This window comes from Acomys russatus, chromosome 28 (genome assembly GCF_903995435.1).
Source record: "Acomys russatus chromosome 28, mAcoRus1.1, whole genome shotgun sequence".
NCBI classification, from domain to species: Eukaryota; Metazoa; Chordata; class Mammalia; order Rodentia; family Muridae; genus Acomys; species Acomys russatus.
This window is the reverse complement of record NC_067164.1, coordinates 33,645,645-33,673,548: the sequence shown is the minus strand read 5'-3', so window position 1 is coordinate 33,673,548 and position 27,904 is coordinate 33,645,645. Positions and strand designations below refer to the sequence as shown.

The 27,904-nt window shown below is 38.0% G+C and overlaps 1 protein-coding gene across 1 annotated transcript in view; it reads left to right on the top strand.

Moving 5' to 3' along the window:
• Nucleotides 1-5,241, top strand: part of Slc16a7 (solute carrier family 16 member 7) — a 50,667-nt gene extending 45,426 nt beyond the window's left edge. Inside the window, exons 3-4 of the mRNA XM_051170775.1 lie at nt 425-1,237; nt 4,443-5,241. Coding sequence (XP_051026732.1) covers nt 425-1,237; nt 4,443-4,720 — 1,091 coding nt within the window. The 3' untranslated portion in view covers nt 4,721-5,241. The remainder of the gene's footprint in view (nt 1-424; nt 1,238-4,442) is intronic.
• The last annotated feature ends 22,663 nt before the right edge of the window (nt 5,242-27,904 follow it).

The window sequence follows — 27,904 nt, the reverse complement described above, 5'->3', positions numbered from 1 at the left end:
CCAGAAATAAATCTTGCTTGTTTATTTACATATAAGTACATATGAGAAGGGCATCACTAATTTATCTGTGGGATTATATTATTATGATTTAGGGTTTGTAATTTTGTCCTCACTATAGCCTCTTCTTAGATATTTTTTCATACCTCAGTATTTCCTTATTTCTGCTCCTTGAAACAGACTTTGAAACATTCCTACTAGGTTTAGTTATGAAAACCAATTTGGTTCTTTTTTGTACAATTACAATTCTGTTTATAATCTTCAAAGATTTCAACTCCCTGTAGGATGTATGATTGTCTCACACTCTGTCATGAACATTGTGGGGAAGTTCTTTGGTGAGTGACATAATGTGTTTGTGTTTTCTTTCCCCCTTTGTCATTTTTGTTTTGTTTTGTTGCTTTTGTTTTGTTTTTGTTTTCTGTTTTAGGTTTAGGACTAGCATTCAACCTGCAACCAGCCTTAACAATACTCGGACAGTACTTCTATAGGAGAAGACCCTTGGCAATTGGCTTAGCCATGACTGGAAGTCCTGTTTTCTTAAGCACCCTGGCTCCTTTCAGTCAGTACCTGTATAACCAATATGGCTGGAGGGGAAGCTTCTTAATTTTGGGAGGCGTATTTTTACACAGCTGTTTTGGTGGGTCCCTTATGAGACCAGTTGTGAAAAATCCACGTACTTTAACATCTAATAAAAGTAAGATTGATTCAGGACATCCAAATACGAAGAATGCCAATAAGTTATCACTAGCAGACAGGATTAATATGATGTTAGATTTTAGACTTTTTAAGCATAGAGGATTTATAATCTACCTGTCTGGAAGTATCATTATGTTTATAGGGTTTTTTGCCCCTGTTTTATTCTTGACTCCATATGCTAAAAACAAAGGAGTGGATGATTATTACTCAGCTTTATTGCTGTCTGTGATGGCTTTTGTTGATATGTTCTCTCGGCCTGTTGGAGGATTAATAGCAAACACCAAGTTAATCCGTCCACGGATCCAGTACTATTTCAGCATTTCAATCATCTTCACTGGCATATGCCATCTCCTCTGCCCCCTGGCCGACACCTATGCAGCTTTGGTGGTCTACGCTATATTTTTTGGCCTTGGATTTGGAAGCACTTCCTCTGTCCTCTATGAAAGTCTCATGGACCACGTCGGACCTGCCAGGTTTTCCAGTGCTGTGGGACTTGTCACAATCACAGAGTGTGGCCCAGTTCTTATCGGCCCTCCTCTTGCTGGTAAGAATATTTTTCTTTGGTTGGTGCTTCCATCTCTGTAAGCCCCTATGGGTCTATGTTAGTTGACTGTATTGGTGTTCTTGCAGTGCCCCCTACACACATGTAACTGATGGGCAGTTTGAACTTCATGTGGGTGCCCTAGTAAGTTGAGTGGGTGCTGGCTATGACATGGACTCTGTTGCCTGCTTTTGATCACTTTGCCCTGCCCAGGCCGCCTGCCCTAGCCTCAGTGGAGGAGGAGCAACTCAGTCCTCATGTGCTGGTGTGGGTTAGTAAGGGAGGGGTGTCCCCACTTTTCTGAAGACAAAGTGAAGAGGAAAGAAGGTGGGAGGGAGGGATTGGGAGGAAGGGGAAGGAGGTGCTACAATATGGATGTAAAGTGAATACATAAATTAAAAATAAATGTTAAAAAAGAATCTCATCAATGACAGCAGAATGGATAGCATCAGTATCTGTGAACAAGTACTTTGTTCATGGTGATTAAGTGCTTTCTTAATTTATTAAATGATTAATGTAAATAACTCGAGTTGCCTAAAAGACTGGAGAGATTTTACACTTGAAATTTTTATAATTGGGTGGTATAACCCAAAATTTAAGAGCCTGTGATTACAAAGTTATGAACATAAGTTGGATTGATGATGTGTACCATACATTGGGATTATCATGTATATCAGTTATTTTATGATTTTAAGACTATATACATGTCTAAAGTATGGCTAATATTAGTGAACAGGTAATTAGTTTTCTTACAAAAAATGAGCAAAAATATAACATAATATCCTGAAAGGATTAGAATTTGGATTTTTATGTTAATGGTGAAGACTAGAGATGAAGGAACATGCATTCCTGTTTAGTTTTTTGAGTAAATAATGTCTGCTACATATTTCTAAATGAGAGATGAGATGTAGTTTGCAAGATCTGAAATTGTTTCAAAGACAGCTGTGGAAGTATCTATCCTAAAATTCCTGCTGATGAAACTACATCAAGAAGTTGAGAAAAAGGCCTAAATTTTTTTCAGATGGAGAAGGGCTGGCGAGAGAGAAGGAGAGGAGAGAAAAATCAGGACAAAAATAAATAAGACTAGAAGGAAAAAAAGGGAGGGAAAGACATGGGTAAAATAGTCATTCTATACTCAGTGGGTTTGGTTGGTTTTCCTATGGATCGCTTTGTGGCTTCCTTTTGAAATATATTGGGAGTATTCTTCGATACTATGGGAGACAGCACTACTGTTTAAACGCACAGTATAATGGCAAATGGCAAATGCATCCCCTGCATGATTTAAGTTAAAACCTTCTTTAGTGTTCCATGTTTAAATATTTTTGATGGTGGTGATGATGGTGCTAATGGTTATTCCCAGTGGGACTTCCCTCCCTGTCACTGCATGTGTATAATGAATACAGCTCATTCATTGAGGGTCTCTGTCTACCCCCTGGTGCTCAGAGTCATGTGATGTAAATTTTCTACAATGTATGTGTGATGCTTACTCAAGCTCACTGAACCCTGATTGCTCCTTCCTAATTGTTCCTAATTAAAGCAGAGTTTTCTGAAATAGGTGTATTTCACAAAGCTCGATTTAGTACTAACTGTAATATTGTCAAAATGCTGGAGAGCCTGGTAAAGAGGTGCACTCGAGGGTCTACACCACAATCCCTTGGGGTGTAAGTGCTGTCTAACAAACATGCTAATGTCAAAGTTTGTCCTTAGGACTTATTAAGAAGTTAATGCTCACATGAGGAAAATGAAAAATTAAACATGAGCTAAAAAATGTTTTAGACTCAGCTAATCCTCAGCTTTAGTGCCATCAGAATAGTTTTAAACAAATGGAACAAACAAATAAGTTCTTCCAGGCTAGTTTGCAGATTCAGTAAAACGAAGAAGGTATTTAACCTCCAAAGTGGCACAGCACCTGTCTATAGAAGAGATTGGGTGAATCCATTCTGCAACATGGTTAAAAACATGAGCTATAATGAGAGTCATTTAAGACAACCTCAGTCTCCAAGTGAGTCCCCTAGAAAGGGAAGTGGGGACTGTCTCTGACATGGACTCTGTTGCCTGGTCTTGGATTACTTCCCCCTAGCAGTTTGGCCTTGCCAGGCCACAGGGGAAGAGGATGTAGGCAGTCCAGATGAAACTTGATAGGCTGGGGTCAGTTGGTAAGGGAGGAAGGCTTTCCCTTTCTGAGGACTAGGGGAGAGGGATGAAGGGTAGAGAGAGGGAGGGTAGGACAGAGAGAAGATGAGGGAGCAAGAGAGGTGTGGAGGGAGGCAGGAGGCTACCATCAGGATGTAAAGTGAATACATTTAAAAAATAAATTTAAATTTCAAAAAAAGTTTACAATCTTGAGAGTGGAGAGAAACAGCCCATCTGTTAAGAGTACTTGCTGCTCTTCCACAGGACCCAGGTTCAGTTCCTAGCACCCACATCAGAGAGCACACAATGGCTTATAACTCCAGCTCTAAGAGATCCATCCTCCTCCTCTGGCCTCCAAGGGCACATGCAAATACATGTGAATGAAAACACATGCGCGCACACACACACACACACACACACACATGAATGCACACATGCTAAAATAGATCCTTTAAAAAATAGAAAGCAACGAGGCCTTATTTTGTTAACTCTAATAATGAAAAAATTAAAAAGAGAAGAGTCCATAGTGCACAGGGCACTTGACAGTGATGATAAAGGATGACATCACAGATAAACCTAAGTCTCTGATGAGCGTGCGTGGTGAAGCCATTAGTTAACCACACCAAACATTGATTAGTAAACATTCCAAAAGAATGTAACTGTTTCAGTATTAACATAAAGAAACAAAGAAATGTGAGGAAATGATGTAATCTCAAAGTATCTAAAGTAAATTAATAAATACACATGAAGCCACATGTCTGTATACAAAAATGCCTCATATTCCTATGTCTTAATTTACAAACACAGATATGTCTAGTTTTTTTTTTGATTATATATTTTGTTGGCAGAAATAGTTTTCAATAAATGCAACATGCCGGTAAAAGGTAAGCCTGTAGATGTCTGCTTACATCCTTACTAAGTACATATAGAAGTATCATCTGGAATGTTTTCTGTATTAAAGTATAATTTGATAATAATTTAAATAAGAGGAATACGGATTAACTGAGGAAGTTTCTTCCAGATGTTGTGTTATCATTTTATCATGGCCTCTTAAAGGATGTTCTCTGTCTTGTAGGTAAATTGGTCGATGAGACCGGAGAGTACAAATACATGTATGCAGCCTGCGGGACCATCGTGGTCATATCGGGCATTTGGCTATTCATTGGCAATGCTATAAACTACAGGCTTCTCGAGAAGGAAAAGAAGAGAGCGAATGCAAGGAAGAGCAAGGCATCTTTCCACACTTCCAAAGAATCTGTGCCTTTGAACAAATCCAAACAGGACAATGTTGCCATCAGAGGTTCCTCAGCACACAGTTCTCCTTCCAACAGAGAAAGAGAAAGTAACATTTAACATGAATCTCACCTCCGAACCAGTGTTTATGAATTTACTTATGAGTTTCTTTGTGTTTTTCAAAGTGTTGGAAAAGATTTTCAGCTAAAACAAAAGATCACAAATAGTAACAAAACTGGTGTCTTCCTCAATGATATATTACAAATTAACACTTTAATACTTGTTTGCACAGTTAAAATGTGAGATTATGCAAACAGCAAATCCATAAATTGGCTTCTTTGCATACCTGACTTCGGGTGCAGAGATGAAAAATAAGATTAAAAAAATCTTTCATTGACATTTAATTTTTAACTGTAGAATGAGACCTGCATTCCAGACCCTTGGTTTACTTAAGCATAATTCAGCATTAATTCCATATAATGACTCTTCAAAGTTCTTTTTTTGATTTTAAGTTGTAAAGTAAATTGAGGAAAATCATGTGTCTTTTCACACACAAGGAAACACATATATATCTGCACAAACACTGAGTATCTGGAGATCATAAAGAAATAAATTAATTTGAAAAAACGAAAATATTATCATAGTCATTTTTAAACAAAAGACTCCTCCAGGGATACAGGCTGTGGAGACTGGCAGGCATATAGGTTATAACAATTCTGACATCGGGGAGTTGTTGCTTAGGTTAGTTTAGCATTTTTCTCATTTTCTTTCGTAAAAGTATCTGGAATTCAGAATCATTCCTAAGGCACTCTGAGAGATCTGTGATTTCCTAGTGCATATATATAAACAAAGACTAATTATTCTTATAAGTCTTGTTTAATTTTATAATAGAAAGATCTTAGTGTTTTATTATTGAAGTGATGCAACTCTTACCATGCACCCCTCCTCCTCCTCTTCTTCTTCCTCCTGCTCCTCCTCCTTTTCTTTCTTTCTCCTCTTCCTGCTCCTCCTCTTTGCAGTTGAGATGGGTGCTATTCTTATTTCTTAGGAGTTCTTCCTAAACACCATACTTTTATGCAGTGAACATTAAAGATTTGTTTCACAAATAACATTTAGACATTGCTTCAAATGTGTTTCATATGTTCATATGTAGGGAGTAAGATAACATTTGGGTTTTTTTCATTTAACATTTGCTCTTTTGAATATGAAAATATTTATAATTTCCAATTATCTAATTGAAAACAAAATGTGCCAATATGGAAGAGAAATGAATCAGGATGGTGTGTGGCACCATGTGACTTTTATTTTAACTTAGTTCCTCCCAGTCTTTAATCAGCTTTTTAGTATGATTACTTCATTCATACTCACTTCTGTTTGTCAGAAGAAATTATTGTCATCAGCCATAAACACTTCCAGCAAGAATGCCTTGCACTCTTTGAAAATACCTTTTAAAATAATATACATATCAGACTGCAGGAGGAGAGGACCAGTAGGGCAGTGGGGTGGGACTTGCAGTCAGTGCCTGTGTGCTCTGGTGCCCAGGGTCAGGTGATGCTGGAAGAGGATTCCAGTGCCTTTCTTTCTCCTTGGAAAGAGGTTTAGTTTTCTCACTTGCTAATGATGTAAACCAAAACCAAACTGCATTCCCTTTGGTGCTTTTCAGTTGCCTTAATGGTTATTGAATTGGTTTTCTTTAAGGGTGTGGAAGGGTTGCCCAGCATATGACCTTACGTGTAGAGCCATGATGAACTGTGACGTAAGTATGTATATTTATAACAGATGTATTCAAAATTAAGTCATAACTCACTTGAATAAATAACAAAAGCATAATAGAAACTAATCTGCTTCTTTGCCTTCCCCAGTCCACTGCACCTGTTGAAACACTTGTTGCTTTAATGAAATCTTTCAAAGACTGAGGAAAGACTACTGGCCTAAAGCCTGTGTTCCTATCTAATTGCATAAGTAGAGGAGGAAAGGCAGGTAGCACCCTTGTCTGCAACTTTAGGGATGAATACATCCCTGTCTCCAAGGAAAAACAGATTTTAAATGTTCAAGATAGGAAACTAAATTGATACCATTAAAATCCCCATAGAGCTACATTTATCATATCGAAATTGTACAAAAGGGACTAGAGTGCCCAGAGTCCCTGAGCACGAGCTAGTTTACATATTTTGTGGTTGCTGGTTAAACTCCCCCCCCCCTTTTTTCTGTTTAACTATTTCTTCATCATCCATAGACAGATAAGTGGGTACGGGCTGGTTCTGGCCTGTTCTTCTCTTTGAGTCTTTTTGAAGAGGCCATTGGGTAGGATGTGTATCACATTCAAGACATGATGTTTTCTCAGTATAATCTCAATGGTGTATAGAGTTTCCCCTTTTGTTCAGTGTTCCTACAACCTTCACTAACTGGCCACATGTTCCACCCAGACACCAGAAAACATAAAACATAAGTGAAACAATTCAGTTTGATATGTTCAAAAATGTGTTGTAAAGATAGAACTTATCTACTCACTTGCTCCTAGTCCTACCTGACAATCAAGAGTATTAAAAAAGCATAAATGTAATTTTATAGAGATGTTATAGTAGAAATTACATTTTATCTAAATATGCCTTATGAAAGAAAAACTTATATTTAGACTATTTCCAACCTTTAACAAAATAAATTATCCCAAATATTTGGCTTGAATTAATGGGAGAATGCAAAGTAGAGAAGCAGCTCGGACGTGCATTTTGTCTACATATTGCCTTTTATAATTAAACCACAGCCGTACGCAGCGTCATTAACTTGACATTATCAAGTCTCTCTCTCTCTCTCTCTCTCTCTCTCTCTCTCTCTCTCTCTCTCTCTCTCTCTCTCTCTCTCTCCTCTCTCTCTCTCTCTCCTCTCCCTCTTACACACACACACACACACACACACACACACACACACACACACACACACACACACACACACACAAGCTCAGGAAATTTCTCTAATGTTAAAAATAGTATATTGTCAGACCAAAGTTTAAACCTAGGTTTATCTAAAAGCAGAAGGAGTCCCTGGGGTGCTCACTCAACTTCCAGATTCACATGGTAAGACCCAGATACAAAGGTGTAAATGTTATACTGGAAATTAGACCAAGCCTCAGCCTGTATTATGCTTCATGACATTTCCATCAGCAATTGCCTTGCCTATACAGACAACATGATATCAAGCTGCCTGCTTCTCTTATCAGTTCAAATTACCTCAAACAATGATAATTATATAATAGCTAAAGTGTTTTCATAAAACCTTTTCTCATATAAGTGGTAATGTGTTGATATGACTCAAATGTAATATATTACCCTGAATTGGAATAAAAAGTTATTTATTATAGCAAAACTAGTCCTATATTTGTTGCTACCTATGATATAAACAGTAAAAATTACTTACTACCAAACATGATAGTTTGAATTTAGTGGCTACCCCATTTATAGGACTGCCCCAGAAGGCAAAAAATAATGTTTTTGAGATCAAAGTAATTTGGTTTGTTAGTACAAGATATTGCTTTCATTATTTGAGAAAACATAACTTATATATGTACCTATTAAAGTTTGTCTGAGCATGCTCCTTATTTCATGGAGAGCACAGCAGTTACTGCTTTTGTCATCATTTGGACTCTTGTTGGACACTTTGGAGAGCTTATGCATCCCTCCTTGTTTGATGAGATCCATCTCTGTTCATTTTCCCTATGACGTCATCTGTGATACAGATGCCCTTGTTCCTTTGTCATTTGCAAGAATAGCCTGCCCAAAGCAATATTTCAAGACAGAACTACATCTTCAAATATAGGAAAGGCCCTTCTGACTCCAAGCTTCAGAATTCTGAGATTTTAAAGATGTTCGTGGTCTAGAAGGCATCTTTAAAATAGGGATTTTTCCATAGGCAGGAAAAATTACATAATTGAATCTTATTTGACAGAACCTAGCAAAACAAATCTATTAGTCGTTGGCACTTGCCTTATGGAATTTTCCAAAAGTGCCTCAGGCTGTCAGGAATTAGAATTCACTTCGGTACCACTTTGTCAGCAATACAGTGCTACCACTGATGCAGGCCCACCACAGCTGTTTGCAGCTCCAGATGTCACTCAGACATTTTAAAAGTCTTGACACGTACTCTCACCACTTTTACAGACTGACTTATGTGTATGTAGCTCAGTGCTCTGAGTGAGTGCAAGCTTGACGATAGAACCCCTCTTTTTATTTCCAACATGTTTTTACTTCTATTTACTACACAAGCCCTGCTTTCAGTTATGTTGACTTTATACAGTGAGTAAAATAGTTTCCTAGAAACACACTTAAAAGTCTTCATATTCAATATAAATGCATTTCTTCAATCATACTTTGCAAAGTCAAACTTTTAAACAATTTCATTGCCACATTCGAGAATTCTTGGTAAGTCACAAAGTATTACACTACTAAATTTTGCACAATATATGATATAATGGTACTATCAAAGGCATTCTAGGTACCAGTATTATGTTAATAAATATATCAGTGTTACTTTAATTGTCCCATTGCCTATATCTAGACATTATTTTTAAAGACAATCATTTCCTAAACAATTGTCATCATTTAAACTAAGGACCCCACTAATACAATAGTGTAAGGATCTGAAGATATTTTAGGAAAAATACTATACTAATTCTATCAGGCAAAATGAGATACTTAACGGGTAGCTAATAACAGTGGAACTAAAGCTTTGGTACCAGAGAATGCCATTTACATCTACTATGCCCGCACAAATAGCATTTCTAGACATTTCTTCTTTTCCATATCCCTCCAGAAATCAACAACAAACACCCAAAGTAATTCGTAATGAAATAAATCTCCAGAAGACGAGTGGTGACTCTTTGGAGGCCATTTTGGCAAAGCAAAAAAAAAAAACCAATAGCACTAGGTATGTGTTTTGGGTAGTTCCTGGTGACGTCTACTGTAGGGTCCACTGTTGTGTAGGTTTTCATAAACTGGCACAGCCCAGGAGAATCTTGTGTACATGTGGGAGAACTTAATGCTCCTCCAAGCAGACTCTTGCAGTGTAACCACTGTCATTGTGAACGGCATATGCTTTCAATAAATATTTTCTCATTATAACTTTAAATTGGAACTAAGATTGCTGGATAAAAAGATATATGTAATATCTTGTTAAGTTACATAGAAGATATACTTCACTTTAACTACAGCTACTTTTTGAAAGAATTCCTGAAGACAATGAGTTTCAGAGTTAATTTGTAAAATTGTTTTAATTATAAATTATGCCTTAAGGTATAGTTCATGATTTCAAAGTGAAACATAATGTATTTTGTTCTCTGTGTGTCTTGATTACCACTGAACAAACCACCACATGGTAACATAAATATGGGTGTTCCCTGAAATAGCAATTAAGGGAGCTTTGCTTGGCAAATAAGGAGATTTGGTAGATTGTTTTTCACTTTAAGCCATGGCTGTGCCTGCTTCATCTTTATTCTAGTTAAACATCATGTGGACTTACTTGCATACAGAGTAAATTGTTTTGGTAATGAGTTCCTTTTTAAAGAGACTTTCTTAAGGTACTGAAACACTCAGGTCCTGTCCTGCTGCGGTGTCACATGGGCCTAATACTTCAGAAAAGGATCCACTATAGTTGCTACAGTCTGCTGCTTAACAAAGTTGAAAGCAAGTGCCCAATTCCTCTGTGAGAATACATGCTTTGTTTGCCTACTGCTTCAAATATGTTTCCAAGGTCTCTTATTTCCATAGAGACTATACACTTCTTGTAGACAAAGATGTCTCTAGAATAACACCTCTCATGCTCAGCATAGACTAATTCCTCTTGGAAATGAATGATTGGACCTCGATGGCGGAGAGTCTCATGGTATTCTATGATGGGGCCTAAGATGTAGTAGGGTAATTCTCTGACTAGTCCAATCAGTAGGGTTGAAAGCACCTTGGACTCTTTTCCCTACTCAACATTGATTTTCTGTGTTTAAGGATTCATTTTAATTTCCTGAGTTAAACATGCAATGCAGATCCTGAGAAGAGCAGCAGGTAAACTCTATGGTACTTACCAGTTACTTTTATTGTCTTTATAAAGCGATGTATGCTCTATTTAGGCTTTGTGGAAATATTGACAATCATTTTAATTGCTAAGGGTGCTACTTACTTTCCGACATTGACCTTGCTCATGAATGCTCCTGTGTGCTGAGTTTTGTGTGTTCTTTTTTAGGGTTAGAGAGCAGTGAAATAAAATTAGATTACCTTTTTGTCTGAATTATGCAACTTGAGAAAGTCTGCAACTATTTGTACTCTATTGGTACATGATCTTAATTATTATTGCTTATGAATTTAATTGCAGGTCTGTGTTGTTTCTTAGGAAGCACATGAATATAAATTTCTATAGTATGCAAGAAAAACGTATATTGCTTATTACAGTAAAATTTATGTTGATGTTGAATCTTTGAAATGAAATCTGTAACTGCTTTTTCTTAATCATTAAATGCTATCCTACTCTATACTGATTAAAGTATAATGTCCAACTCTAGCCCACATATAAGGGCACTTTTGTGTTTGGGTGTAATTAACTGAGTAATGGCAATGGAACAACTAATGTCAACATGGAAAACATACAACCAACTCCTAATGGCTGAAAAGAATTTCTACCATCTGTTTCTTCCTACTTGTTGACCAGAGTCCCATTGAGCGAACATAAATGCCACAGAAGGATATTATTGCCTGGGAAACAGACGCTCTTTCCCTTTGACTTGACTTTACAATGATCTTTATTATTTGAACACTTTGAGAATAGTAGCAAAATTAAGAGTAAAAGAATAAGATGTTCAGGGCTGGAGAGATGGCTCAGCTGTTAAGAGCACTGACTGCTCTTCCAGAGGTCCTGAGTTCAATTCCCAGCAACCACATGGTGGCTTACAACCATCTATACTGGCATCAGATGCCCTCTTCTGGAGTGTAGACGTACATGCAGATAGAGTACTCATAGATATAAAATAAATAAATAAATGTTAAAAAAAAAGAATAAGGTGTTCTACATAGTACTGACCTGTACATTTCCCAACACTTCCTTTTTAACAACCTCCAACAGAATGGTACCAATGTTAGTCAACCTACACTAAAATTTTTATCTAATAGTCTATGGGCAAGAGTTCACCCTCATTTTTGGCCATTCTAGAATTTTGGACAAAATAGCATGTAGATATATATATATATATACCATAGTGTTTCATAACTGTTTTGTGGAAGGCATGAACAAGCATCTCTTCACTCCAAATAAGACACCAAAAACAAATCAAGTGAATCTGCCCAAGTCTAGCTGGATGCTCCAATGAGTTGAACGTGTGACTTGATGGGGCATTGGTAAAGGGCTCCTGACAGGAGTATGGATGGCGGCTTGTCCATTACAGGATTGCGGCTATATCAGCATAGTCTCTATTCTCCTTGCCATCCACAAATTTTGATTCTTATATATAGTGCTGTTATTCGGCTCACAAATTAAATGGTCTGTCCTATTGGGAGACTAACTCTTTATGCAGTCTGCAGTCTCCTAAACCTGGTTGTGTTTCTTCATGTGAAATCCTTTCTGTTTGAGATTAAAGTTTTCCCTTTTTCATTTGATTAGAATTTACATAGTGTATCTTTTTTTGCCCACTTGTTTTTAATCCATATATGAGCTACACGGGGATTTTTATAGTCTACATATAGTTTGGGGGCAAATCCTTCACTCATTTCTCTTCTAGCTTCTAGCATTTTTCTTTAATTTTCAGTAGTTGGAAAGTTATATGCAAGATGTAGCTATTTATGATATGTGTTCTGTATTTCTGTACTTCATGAATCCTCTGTTGCTCAGTGTCTGACAACAAGTTGGACAAATTCTCATTATTTCAAATGCTTTTCTGATTCCTAGTTTTTCTACTTGTAACTTCATCATGCACATATTAGTGCTCTGCAATTTTCACACAGTGTTTAGATGTTTTGTTGTCTTGTTCACGTCAGTCTTTCCTTTCACTCTTTGATTTTCAGTGTTTGAAGTTTCCAGGAAGTTTCGTCAAGCCTGCTTTCTCAGTGCACTGATATCCAGTACAGCAAGAAGCATGTCACAGAAAAGCATTCTTCACTTCTGTCACCAGCATTTTCATCTCACACGTTTCTTAGGTATTCATAGAATTTCATCTCTCTGTTTACATTACCCCATCTGCTCACTCATGATGCTTACCCACTATGCCATTAGCATATTAATCATAGATGTTGAAAAATTTTACAGTCTTACAATTCTAATATCCTGCTATATGTAATGAGTCTGGTTTGAATGCTTGCTCTAGTTCTGCACACACTATAGTGGTTTTGGGTTTTTGGTTTGGTATTATTTTATTTCAAATAAGGGTTATTCCATTTGGTTTGGTTTTAGGGAGTGGGATGGTTTTGGTTTTATTTTGAACATTTTACTGTCTTATGGGCTTTTGTTTGGTTTGGTTTTGGTTTGGGTGTTTTGTAGCTAAGCATGATGCATAGGCAAAAAGGGATTGTTGTAAATGGCACTGTAGACAAGGTGTGGAAAATTTTGTATATCCTTCTAAATAAGTCCCAGTGTTTATGCCTGCACTTTGTGGTTATAACCTTCACACTTTCTGTTTCACTCCCTCCTTTAGGTGGGACAGTAGTCAAGCTTAGGGCTGAAATCAATAAATTATAAACAAAAGGAATATATAAAGAATCAATGAAACCAAGGTCTAGTTCTTTGAGAACATAAACAGGATAAACAAACCCTTAGCCAAACTAACTAAAAGGTAGTATCCAAAAATCAGAAATGAAAAGGGAGACATAACAAACACTGAGGAAATAAAAAGATTTGTTAGACCTTCAAAAAGCTGTACTCCACAAAATTGGAAAATTTGGATGAAATCGATGATTTTCTTGATAGATACCACTTACAAACATTAATTTAAGATCAAGTAAACAATTTAAAGAGACTTAACCTCTAAGGAAATAGAAACAGTCAATAAAAGTCTCCCAATGACAAAAAAAGCCAGGGCCAGATGGTTTCAGTGCAGAATTCTACCAGACATTCAAAGAAGAGCTAATACCAATACTCCTCAAACTATTCCACAAAACAGAAACCGAAGGGCCATACCAAACTATGTAGCCACAGTCACCCTGACACCTAAACCCCACAACAAAGATCCAACAAAGAGAATTTCAGACCAATTTTTTAAATAAACATTGATGCAAAAATACCAAACAAAATACTCACAAACTGGATCCAAGAACAGTCTCACTTATTAATCAAATTATCTTGATGCATTCTTATCCTGAACTATGTTAATTAGTAATACTAATTTTTAGGTATAGATTATCTTGTGATTATAGTACTGCAGAAAAATTATATTTGCATAAAAAGAGCTTAGAAGTGGTATAAATTTGTATTTTTTAAAATGAGAATCATAAATGTGGAAAGCATACTCAGTATAAAGCACTTGTCCCTCTAACTTTAAATAAGTATGTGTACATATAATATATATATATGAAGTGTAATATTTAAGATACTAATTTTTGCATATGATTTTACCTCAGTAAAGATACTAATCCATTTTACAAATTAAAATTTTATGTGTAGTTCCTCAGTATCATATTAGGACTTTAATATAACATTGCTATTCAATAAAGGCTGTATCTAGGAATTTCTTGTAATTGTGAATACACAAAGTGTATTATAAATTGCTGCCTACCTCAACATTTTTTATTTGAAACTCACTATCACATCAATTAAGAATAACCTTGGAACACCAAAACTCAGTCACATGACATGGTTGTTGTCACTCCTGGGACTGGAGCCACCCATATACTAGTGGTGGATGTCACCAGCTTTCATCTCCTTCTGAGGAGCTTTGGGCAATAGACAGTAATGTAGTCACAAGCACAAGGTCAAGTGAAAAGCGCCCCACCCATGCTCATAAAGACAACCCCAGCCCAATGTGGTAGACTATACACAAAGAGATGAAAGTAGGATGGTGACATGGAAAGACGTTATCCAATAGGGGAAGGAGAAAGGGGATAAGATGAGCATTTGGAGGATGGATTTTAATTTAAGTGGTTACCTGGGCATCCCCCAGTGAGACTTCATCTACTTTATTGTACACGAGCAACTACATATATAATGGAAGCCTATCAACTGTGATTGGTTAGCACATTACTTTGGATTGGGTAGTAAGCACTCATAGCACATAAGCACATAAAAGGAGACATAGAAAGGCAAAACCCATCAGCAAGCTAGGATTCTACTTCAGAAGCTTACAGAGCACCAAATAGATTAGTCCAGAAAAAAAAAAAATCCTCCAGCCACATACTAATCAAAACACTAAATGTTCAGGACAAACAATATTTAAAGCAGCAGGGGCAAAAGGGTTGCATATAAAGGCAGACCTATCAGAATCAGACCCAATTTTTCAACAGAGATTCTAAAAGCCAGAAGGGCCTGGGCAGATATATTGCAGATTCTAAGAGACCACAGATGTCAGCCCAGACTACTACTATACCACCCAAAACTTTTAATCACCATAGATGGAGAAAACAAGACAGCCCATAATAAAACCAAATTTACACACACAAAAACAGTTTAGGGGAAGCCATCATGTGCCGTGTAAAATTGTATTACTCTGCAGTGCCACTGCATCAGGATCAACAACTATTTTCTTGTTTGTTTTTAATTTTATTTAAATAATTTATTCAAATTACATCTAAATTGTTATCCCCTCTGTTGTATCTTCCCATTCCCCCCTCCCTCTCTCTTCCACCCTGTTCTCCTCCCCTAGGCATGTGACAAAAGGGGACCTCTTCCCCCACCATATGATCACAGCCTATCAGGTCTCATCCTGATAGTTTGTTTATTCTTCCTCTGAGTACTACTAGGGCCTCCCCATCAAGGGGAAGTGGTCAAATAGGGGGCACCAGAGTTCATGTCAGAGTCAGTCTCCACTCTCCACACATATGTGGAGAATGCGCTGTCCAGGGGCTAGATCTGAATAGGGAGGGGGGTCTAGATTTACTGCATGCATTATCCTTGCTTGGTACAGTTTGAGCACACTTCCCTGGGTCCAGATCCGCCAGCTTTCATGGTCTTCTTTTAGGGTCCTCTGGGTCCTACTATTTCTCCATTCTCTCTTACGTCTCTCATATGGAGTCCCAATAGGAAGTCTCAGCATCTGTCGCAAATCCCCTGCTGAATGAAGACTCTCAAAGGACATTCTTGTTTGGGCTAGTGTCCAATTATAAGTGACTATATACCAGGTGTATCTTTCTGGGTCTGGGTTAACTCAGGATGATCATTTCTAGTTCTATCCCTTTGCCTGCAAATTTCAAGATTTCCATAGTGTAAATGTACCACAGTTACTTTATCCATTCTTTGAGTGAGGGACACTAGGTTGTTTCCAGATTCTGGCTATTAAGAATAAGGCTGCTAAAGAAAAAAAAAAAAAAAAAAAAAAAAAAAAAAAAAAAAAAAAAAAAAAAAAGAATAAGGCTGCTATGAACATAGTTAAGCAAATGTCCTTGTTGTGTAGTGGAGCATCTTTTGGGTATATTCCAAGGACTGGAATAGCTGGGTCTTGAGGTAGCCCTATTTCCAATTCTTTGAGTGCCAGATTGATTTTCCCAGTGGCAGCAACTATTTTCTCCCACATGGTCTCTCAATTTTCTCTATCCTGCTTGGCCATATTCACATGGTGAAGGTTGACTGTAAGGCTCTTGAGGTCACGTAAAGGACTTTGCTTTATATACTAAGAGATAAAGTGTTTTTCTATAATTACTTTTTATAAAAATAAAATTAAAAACAAAATATCACTGTAGAGAAATCTATGAATAAAACACAGCATCCCATCATGTACATTGCACAGAAGAATACTGTGACCAAGACACATTATTCTATCATGTATATTCCACCATGGTCGTTGATGTACTGCACATAAATTTATAGTCTGCCATTTTCTCTCCATCCCAAGTCTCTTACTTCCCCTTCCCAGGACTATTTTATGTCTAATCTTCCACTCCATTTCTTCCCACAGCTACTTAGCCTTCAAATGCTAGTGAGATTTATATAAAGATACTATAGCACTCCCAGATAGCCAATGAATTCCCCATTTTGTGAAGAAAATATCAAAATCCTGATCTGTATTAAAAATTCTTCATTATCTATGACTGCATACTTTCTCAGACTTATTCCTTAAATCCTTCTATAATTTCAAATATACACTCAGACAGTTCTCTTCTTACTTTCATAAATCTACTAATTCCTTTCCCACATGCAGGTTCATGGGCCTGTAATCCTTTCTTCCATTTCTTGACCCGATGAATGACTACTGAGGCCCACTGGATGTTTTGCAGATCCTGACTTTTTCAATGAGACAATTACTAATTAAACCTCTAATAAGACAGAGGCTGAAATGGAATGCATGCATCTAATTTCAAATGAACTTTTGAATGAAATGATTGGACTGAGGAAAAATAATATGTACTTGTTGGAATGGGGAAAAGAACATAGAAATAGCAGAGTTGAATCTTTTAAATTAAGTATGGGATGGTCATGTTCAGAATGCTGTAGGAACATTTTGATATTTTTCCCATCAAGTGACCATCCCCCGAAAGACTCTTATCCAACCATTATCACAGATGTCAAGGGTAAATTGTCCACCATCAAATAGTCACCCTCTCCTAGCCAATCACGTCTTTTGATTTTACCCCTTTGTATAGTTAAAGGATTTAATGACAATACTTAATTATAAGATACAGGGATAGTGATAAGACATGAACCTTTTAAATGTATGTTTATCTTATTTAAAATATATATACCACAAAATCTTTAACAGCAAGCATCATGCTTGGGTCATTCTGTACTTGTCAGGAGTGAGCACACAATAGATGTTTATAGATCTGTACCAGTTCTGAGTGTTTACAAGAACTCTTTGTGTAGATGAAGTTCCCTTGTTGGCTATGCAATTATATACGACTATGCCTCTAGTGGTTTGGCATTTAAAATAGATTTATTTATTTATTTATATTATGTATACAGTGTTCTGCCTACATGTATACCTGCAGGCCAGGTGAGGGCATCAGTTCGCATTGTAGATGGCTGTGATCCACCATGCGGTTTCTGGGAATTAAACTCAGGACCTTTGGAAGAGCAGTCAGTGCTCTTAACCTCTGAGCCATCTCTCCAGTGCATTTTAATAGAACCTTATAATTTTTTCAAGACAAGGTTTCTCTGTGTAGCCCTGGCTGTCCTAGAACTCACTATATAGACTATGCTGGACTTGAATGCTCAGGGATCTGCCTGCCTCTGCCTCCTGAGTGCACACCTGGCAGTATAGCTCAATCAAAGGTATAGTTTATAAGCACATGTTCTTCATTATTAATTGATGGAAAACACACCTGCTGGGTTCAAATTAAGTTCATGGGACCGAGTCTTTTTCTGTTTTTTCTATCAGATTTCTCTGTTCTAAACTCTTAAGCTCTAGAGTTTTATTTTGCTTTTAAATATGGAAAATGTATGCTGTTTAGAGGTACATACTTAGAAACCCAAGTCTATCCTTACAAGTTATAGGATCCCCTCTAGTTGGGTAAACTTAGATCAAAGGCCCAGCTTCAACCAATCTGTGTCTATGACAAATCACACCTTTGGCTGGGCCACCGCTGGGGTACAGCCTAAGAGGCTCTGCATGAACAGAATGACCTTTGTGTGGATGGAAGATATTTTTCTAGAGAAGTCTAAGAAGAGCGCTTGCTGGATAGGCAGAGAGGAAGAATCACTGCTGTGTATAATTCTAAAATTGATAACATTAAATCACCATTTCTATTGACTACATTTCCTCATTTCTAATTTGCTTTAATTGAGCTAACTGGGCCTTCGTGAGATTAAAATTTAAAAATAATCAGCATGCCAAGTTTCTGACTTGTATGTAAGGGAAACAACACTAAAACAGAGTTTGTCCATTACCCTAAATTGAAGACAATTTAGGCACTTCTTATTTTAAGGAATAATTGAATATAAAGAATGACAGTATTTTCTGTAATGAAGCCAAACTTTCATATATCTTTTTTCCTTCAAGCTTAATTACAAGAAAATCTAATTAGAACAGTTGTCCACGTTTTAAGAAGAAAAGATTTTCTTAATCTTGAATATGGAACTGTTACTCTAAAATTATGTCAACCTAAACTCTGGAGTTGTTAGATTTTTCTACAATACTCAAACTTTAAATTCTGCATAATGAAAAATAAGCTGAAATATACTAATATTGTACAAACCATATGAATACTATTTTCAGAAAAAAACACACATGACTTATACTCATGTCCTATTTATCTAAAATGATCATAGTTTTCTCACTTTTATTTCATGTAACACATTAGGTAGATAATTTTTTAAATGTACAAAGCTATAGTTAGGAGAGAAAACCATAAAAGAAAGGTCTAACTATCTTTTGCATGTTTTCTATAATACTTTATATGCTTCAAAGTTCTTGGTAACTATCACCTATTAAATTATTTCAGTCCCAGGTCTTTGGTGGCACTTTAAAAGTTGTGGGAAAGCCAGCAATGTTGAGAACATTGACAAACTGGCCAGATAGTGCAAGGAACTCATGTAGAAATTTCAAGAATGTCCTTACTGGAGACCAAGATTGCCAGAAGAAAGTTTTGTTTTGTATTTGTTTGTCTCTCCTAAGTGAACATGTCCGCTGAGAGGCTGTGTGTATCTTCTGACTAAAACCGAGAGGAGACTTGGACATTTTGTCATCAGGCCAACAAGACTGACCGACACCCACCTCCCCGTATTTCCCTCTAATTCTTGAAAAAGACTTTTCAAAAGCCTGTAGACTGAAAGCCTGACGGTGCCCTAGTTCATGCAACCTTCTTGCTTTATAGGCATTCTCTACTCCCTGTCTTCCTCCCTCTCTTCCTTCTCTTTCATCCCTCCTTTGCTCCCTCATAAGGCCCCATCTATGAATCTGTCACACACTTCTTCTAAAAGTAACCTCCTGCGGTGTGAGAAATGCAGTCTTTGAATTCTTGAGATAAGTTACTGGTTTGGGACAGCTTTGATACCCATTAAGTTTTCTAGGATCCTAGCTCCTCAAGCCAAGCTCACCAGGAGCCTATAAAAGCTCCATAATTCTCAAAACACTCTGAATTCCTCATATTGTTTGGTGGCTTAGTAATTAAAGGCACTTTGGATCCAAGCACACATGCACACATGCACATATACACACACACATTAAATTGACAATATGTAGATAGACATACATATGTACATTCATACACACATATATATACACATACATAGATGCATGTGGGATATTTGTGTGTGTTTTTATTATTTTCCTTTGATTAGTAATAGCTTTTTTCTTATATATATGACTATGGTTTCCCCTCCCTCTGTTCCTTCTAGTTCCTACCCATCTCCCTTGTATCCAGTTCCACCACTTTCTGTCTCTCTTTAGAAGACAGTCTTATAAGGGAAAAGTAAAACAAAATAATACAATGAAATATAAAACTTACACACCGAGACAGAACAAAACAAAAATATGAGGAAAAGAGTCAAAGAAAAGTCAGAAGAAATAGACATAGACAGAGAGATTAACCAGTACACACACACACAAGAATCCAATAAAACACATAAAAATAAAAACTAGTAGCATAATGGATGAAAAAGACCTGTAGTGGAAAAATTTTAAATATAAAATAAAAATTAGATTAAAAAAGAAAGAAAAGTTCTGAAATGACATTATAAGACAAGGAGGCTCAAAAGATGCCACTGACTTTGTTTGTGTTGGGAATCTACTGCTGGGCATACAGCCAATCCTTAAAGTTTCTCCAGTGACACTTCCTTGAAAAAGCAGTACATTTTCATTTGCAAATGGTTGTCAGTTGGAAATTGCCAATGGTTGGGGACTGGATCATGGGTACATTTTCATCCACAGCACCATATTAGGTGTAGATCTGGGCAGGCTCTGTGAAGGCTGCCTCAGTATTTGTGAATTCATATATGCAGCATTCCTGTTGCTTTGTCTTTTTGTGTCTTCCATCCCTACTGGCCCCTTGTTACTTCATCCTCTTCTGCATGATTTTTTTTTTTTTAAATCCCTGAACAGAGGCACTTAATAGAAACATCCCATTTAGGGCTGAGAGTTTCAAGGTCTTTCATCTTCTGCATAATGTCTGGCTTGGGTCTCTGTATTTATTCCCAGCTACTGAAGAAGGAAGTTTCTGTGATAATCAGTGAGATGATCAAAGGAATACCAGTGAGCAAGGCACTGATCTATGAGTGTCAGAATATCATTAGGAGTCATTCGATTGCTATATTTTAAATCATTATTATTAAGGACAGAGGTACTTGGTTTTACACTGGTTCCCTGGGCTATATAGTCTCAGGTTCTTGGTCACCTAAGAAGTGTCAGGTATTGCTTATATCTCATGGAATGGGCCTTAAGTCAAATCAGGCAATGATTGACATTCCTACAAGGTTTGTGCTACCATTGCACTGCATATCTTGCAGAGAGGACATAATTTTAGAGCAAGAGGTTAAGACTTGATAGATGTTTACATTTTCTTTTTGGTAGTGGGCAGAGTGTCTTCCTGTACCAAAGTTGCTAGAGTCCTGGCAGAAGTCCTATATAGGCACCAGATCTACATCTCTATATTCATTGAGTCATGTGGGTATTGTCTTTTTTAAAAATATATTTTATTAATTTATTCATGTTACATCTCAGTTGTTATCCCATCCCTTGTATCCTCCCATTCTCTCTCCCTCCCATTTTCCTCTTACTCCCTTCCCATATGACTGTGACTGAGGGGGACTTCCTCCCCCTGTATATGCTTATAGGGTATCAAGTCTCTTCTTGGTAACCTATCTTTCCTCTGAGTGCCACCAGGTCTCCCCATCCAGGGGACTTGGTCAAATATGGGGCACCAGAGTTCATGTGAAAGTCAGACCGCACTCTCCACTCAACTGTGAAGAATGTCCTGCCCATTGGGTAGATCTGGGTAGGGGTTCGAAGTTTACTGCATGTATTGTCCTTGGCTGGTACCATAGTTTGAGCAGGACCCCTGGTCCGAGATCCGCCTATAATAATCTTCTTGTAGGTTTCTAGGACCCTCTGGATACTTCTATTTGTGGGTATTGTCTTTAGCAACAGGCCACTTTGCTATCTGTTTGTGTATGGTAACCCATAGTTTTGTCAACAGCCTGCGTTCTTTGAGCATTACCACAGGACCTCTTTGGACAACTAAAATGGCTGTTACCCAACCTCAACATCACTGCTAGAAGTTTCATTTGGTGAAAAGAGATGTCCAGACAGTGCATCATTTAGATTGCCTGCATATATATATAAACAACGCTTCTCCTGTATTAGGGTTTGATACTACCCCTTAAATGGCTCTTATTTTTTCTTGTTTCTCCTAGTATTCTCTTTCTCATTCCTCACTTGACTCCCTCTCTACACTCGATCCACCAGTTCAGTCATTGCTGCCCCATCCGTACATAACCACTATTTTATTTCCCTCTCCCAGGGAAGTATATCTGCATCCCTAGTCCGTCCGTCCGTGTGTGTGTGTGTGTGTGTGTGTGTGTGTGTGTGTGTGTGTGTGTGTGTGTGCTCTGTAATTGTATACATTGCAACTTGGTTCTCTGAATTAGTAGCTAATATACACATAGAACTGAATATATACCACTGAATTTGTCTTTCTGGGCTAGGATTATCTCACTTAGGATGTCTTTTTCTAGCTCCATTTATTTACCTAGAAATTTAATTTTAAATACTTTATTATTTTCTGGTTTTCTCGCTTGACCGATATGGAGTGAATATAGTACAAAAAAAAAAAAATGCCTTCTAGACATGTAAAAACATCTTAGTCAGGCAACCCACTATACCCAAGGCTGCAACTAATAGCCACAACCCAGTGACATTACTTACTCAAGATAACCAGACACAGTCCTATAACCCCATGATGCCACTGGATGGTGTATAGCCAGAGACCCAGAGCAACGCTCTGCTCTTCACATCCGGAGAGACTTTACTTTGATCTCCCCTGCATCTGGAGAGTCTCCCCAGGATCCTGACTCTCAAATGAGAGACTTCTATTAGAGACTGTGCCTGATTTCCAGCTAAGATACATTGCACAGGTGAGCAGCCTTGCGGAAATAGGTTTAGGACTGGAGTTAGGAATACAGAGTGTGAACTTTGTATGCTGACCATCGCCATAATACAATATAACTTTTGTTATACAAACTATTCATATCTACCTTCTTTCTTGCTATAAGCTGTCAGCAATTTCTCACATAAATACACTTACAAATTAAGTCTCTCTAGTCACATTTTTTGGTTTTGGTTTTGTTTTTTGTTTTCTGGGCTGATGTAGACCCTTGGCTAAGAGACTCAAGTTTTATCTCCAATTCTTCCCATGGCTTACAGAAGATGATTTTGCTGATTTAAACTGGTGTAGAATATTTCTAAGACTTTTACAAAGTCCATTGATAATGAGCTGCACTGATACTTTTTATAAGACACCCTTCAATCTCCTGCCATAATAATGAAAGGCACAGAATAGGCGTCAGGCAAACTTCAAGTTCTGAAGTGCTATCACTTCATTTATGCCTCAGGACAGATAAAAAACAATGTCCCATTTCTCTTTACCTGTTTCCCAGCACTAATTCTAACAATGTAATTAATTTCTTACATAGCTTTTAAATGTGACGACGTCTAATCATTTCCAGTTGTCTGTGTTACCTCAGGGGCAGCAGTGGATTGAGGGGAAGTGGTCACAGATGCTGTCCTCCTCATCTACACCTTTCTCTGCAGCCACCATGAAGCAGGCTTGGTGTAATAAAGACTTACTCTATGGCATACTTGCTCTTCTTCCTTTTTAAAAATTTCTTACCTTTTCCCCTTAGTGTCAGGTGAATAGGTTCAATAATTTCACCTTCTCTACAGGCAAAGGAGAAAATGCTACCTAAAAGGCCACTTGTTAATTTCAGCATTAAAATTAAGAAGAAAGGGGTATATATAGAATTCTTTCTTTCCTACTTGATTTCAACTTACTGATAAATCCAATTATTTTGTGTTAAAAAAGAGGAACATCTCAAAGTTCTTTGCACATTAGAATTGAATTTGACCCTAATATTTCAAATTTGTCACAATAATAAATGTAAAACACTATTATTATTTCTAAAAACCAAAAAAGTTAGTGCATGTGTATACATGAAGAAGATGTTTGATAGATGCTCATGTAAAAATGGTCTGTTTCCTCCCTCATACTAACAATATGATGTGCATGGCAAAGATAGTGGTGAGAATGGCAAGGAGGGATTCTTAGTGGTAGAATTAGTGCTGAGCATGTACAAGGTGCTGAGCGCAGGCCTCAGAATACACACACACACACACACACACACACACACACACACACACACACACACACACACACACACACACACATTTCGGCTTCGGTGGTCCCTCACCCTTAGACACAGACACTGAGTTGTATATGTACCAGCTGGGGTTGTATACGCTACAGTAACTTATTCTAAGCATTGTGTGCAATTGTAGTAGCCGTAGTACCTGCTCCATGGGTATAAGATTATGCTGATTTAGGAAAATGACAGTAGTAGGTATTTATTTAGGGTCCATGGCCTGTGCAGCCACAGTAGTTGGGTATATTTCAGTACCAGGCATGGTTTCGTTATTGAGCGGGAATAGAGTCAAATTAGAATTAGACAACTGTTGGTTTGTTATGACCATGGTGTAATTCCCACTACTGTTCCATTGAGGCTATTTGTCTGGACCTATCACTCCTAGGCTTTACAGCTGAGTGGGACTGTTGATTTTCTGTTGGAACCTTGAATAATACCTCCTGCTATTTTGAGAGGTAGTGCTCACTGAGAAAGCTTGCAGGTTGGTTCTAGACTTGACTCCTTCAAGTATGAAGACCGTGGTGCTCCTTAAACATTTTCTTAGTCCACAAATCATTTAGATATTCCAATAATGGCTGAAAATCCACTCTCCAAACATATGACATTTTATGAAGTAATTCTGAACAGGGATTTGTTCACTGAAGTCCTTTCCTTAATTTATGCCATCAAAAAGAAAACAGTAAACTCCAGTGCTAAAACAAATGCCACAGTAAAGAGTAGGATGTCTGTGGAGGAACAGCTCTGTCATAGCTCACTACAGCTGTCCCCTCGATGCACCCGGGAAGACAGAGCCTCAGGTGAGGAACTACTTCTGTCAGATTGGCCTAGAGGATGTCTGCCTGGGTGTTTTCTGATTGCAGGTTGGTGGAGGAGGGCCAGCCTGTGGTGGGCAGTGTATTAGCTCCACGGATCTGATGATGCGGAGAATTGTGAACCATCCATCAAGGGAACACAGCCCGGGGCCTCTACAGCAGCAGCAGCAAGCACTCCTCACTGCTGAGCTGTCTTCCCATCTTTAAAGTTTTGCTTTAATCATCTTACTAAGGAACTGGACATCAACAAGTTAGTGCAGAATACTTATTCCCTACAGACATCTCCAGGTAATGACCTTCTGAATGATCATCTATCCCTAAGTTAAGAAAATGCCACTAAATGACTTTCAGCCTCAACAAAGCGTTCTCTCATAGTGTAAAAATGATGATTAAAAATGTGTTTTCCCTTCAAGTTTTTCCCCATTTCTAAGTGAAAATCTCAGGAATGGAGTTAATTAAACTTTTTTTTTTCTTATTGAATGAGAACTTAAGAATCAAATCCTACTCAATAAACATAGACAACATAAACAGTAATGTTCTGTTATTACATTTGAGTTTCTAGGTGTGTGGGGGGAGGTGGGCTTTTTTCCTTTATTTCATTATGTTCTGCAACTGGAGCCTGCAAATTAAACTGACCAAGGACAAATTATCAGGAGAATAAAAAAAGATGCCTAATGCGTCCAACATATATGCATTTATAGGAGAGCTCAACATTGTTTAACTCACAGAGATAACTAGATTTGAGGCCTACATACTATTTTCAGGATGTTGGGGAAAGGTAACCCTCCTTCATTGCTTCTGTGTAGCCACTCTGGGAGTCAGTGCGGGGAATTCTCAAAAGACAAAACGTAAGTCTATCATACGATCCAGCTCTACCACTGTTTAATACCGGATGCTCAAGTGACTCCACAGTCTACCCCACAGACCCTGAGTAAACCATGGTCTTAGGAGCCCTATGCATAATAGCTGGAAAATGGAAACAACTTAAGTATCCTTCGACGGATGAATGGATAATGAAAATGTGATACATGTACACTATGAAATATATGTAAAAACATATGTAAAATATTCACGTAAGTGGAAGGAATTATACTAAGTGGCATGACAGTGAGTCATTGGTTGTCTCTTATTTGTAGCTCTTAGCTCCAAATCTTAGATGTGGGAATATATCCCAGAATAACCTCAGATACAAAGATAATAAAAAGGTGCCAAGGAAGGGGGATAAAAACTGCAGAGAGGAGGAATGGGGGTGAATAATGATAGGACACAGGTGCTATGAAGGGATCAGTGGGAAAATTGAGACTTTAACTGAAGGCAGCGGAGGAACAACAACACAAAGGGGATGTAGGTGTGATGGGTTAATAAAACCAAAGATGGCATAGGGAAGCATATTATTATGTGATTATCTAAAATTACATATACATGTGTATATGCATATATAAATATAGAGTATAAAGAATATTTTCCCACTTGGGGTGACAATGTTCCCCCTAAAACCTATAGACTAGCTAGGAAAACCTTCAATGTCATTCATGAAAAACCTCCTAAAGTATGTTGGCTAGAGGAGTCAAAAAAAAAAACAAAAACAAAACCCCAAATCAATACTGGATATTGCTGTTGCCTTTGGTGGTCTCCCAAAATTTGAAGGCAGAAGCCTGTTGTTGAAGACCCAATCTATCTACTTCAGACACAGAATGTGGAGGAACTGTCCTGACAGTGAGAGGAGGGCCTCTTCCCTGACAACCGGCTCTCATAGTAGTAGGGTGCTGTACAAGCTGCAAGGGGGAGAAGCAATAGAAAGTTCTATCCATTGTAGAGTCTACGACCCAGAGCATTGGCTGGATGGACAACACACCCACACTGCAACAACAGTGGCACTTTTTTGTGGGTATTAGCAACATCTGTCTAACCAGACTTAAGGGCTGTTCAACAGGAAGCAATCTGTGGCTGGCACTGAAAGCCGAGCAGACTACTTGGCTGAAAAGGTCATAGTCCCTTCAGGAGCACATACTTCTGCCACGACCCTAAACCAAAGTAACGTGTTACATACATGTGTATCCTTACACTCACCTGTGAGTGTAGCTCTCACTCTTTGTCAGTGAAGCTCCTTTTTGCAACAGATACTGACTATTACAGACCTTCACAACTAGCCAAAATGCAGAGAATAAGTGGGGTGCCTAACAATACCTGATACATATGTAATGCAACCCCTAAACCCAAGGCTTAGAGAAAATTTTGGAGAGAGGTGAATGAGAAATTGTAAGAAGCAGAGGCCTCAGGGTGCATCTTGATAGTGTATGTTACCTTGACATGACAGGAAAAGTGTATGTATGAGCTGCTGACAGAATGGTTGCCTGAGCAGACAAGCAGAATGACAACAGCAACTGACAAGTCAGTGTGGACAGGGAAACTTCACATGGTCCCACCCCAGGTCAAGAAACACATGTTTTCACTGGCTGCTGAGAGACAGACAGTCTGCTGCCTCCAGACACAAACTCCTACCTTGGTTGTCCAATTCCAAATCGTCAGCACTGGTCACATGCACTTGTGCAAACCTAAATGGATGCAGTAGGTTATATTTTGGCTGGTTTTGTGTCAACTTGACACAAGTTAGAGTCATTAGAGAGAAAGGAGGGCGAGTTGAAGAAATGTCTCCATAAGATCCAGCTGGAGGGGATTTTCTTAATTAGATATTGATGGGAGAGTGCCCAGCCCATTGTGGGTGGGGCCATGCCTGGGCTGGTGCTCCTGGCTTCAATAAGAAATCAAGCTGAGTAAGCCAGGGGAAGCAAGTCAGTAAGCAGCACCCTCCATGGCCTCTGCAGCAGCTCCTGCCTCCAGGTTTCTGATCTGCTTGAGTTCCTGTCCTGACTTCCTTTGGTGATGAACAGTGATGTGGAAGTGTGAGGTAAATAAACCCTTTCCTCCTTTTCAGTTTTCAATGTATGAGGTCTTGTCTTTGGAGGGAGGCTATTTGTATCCCAATGCAGAGGTTCCTAGTATATTGAAGTAATGTAAAAGTGAGCTGTAA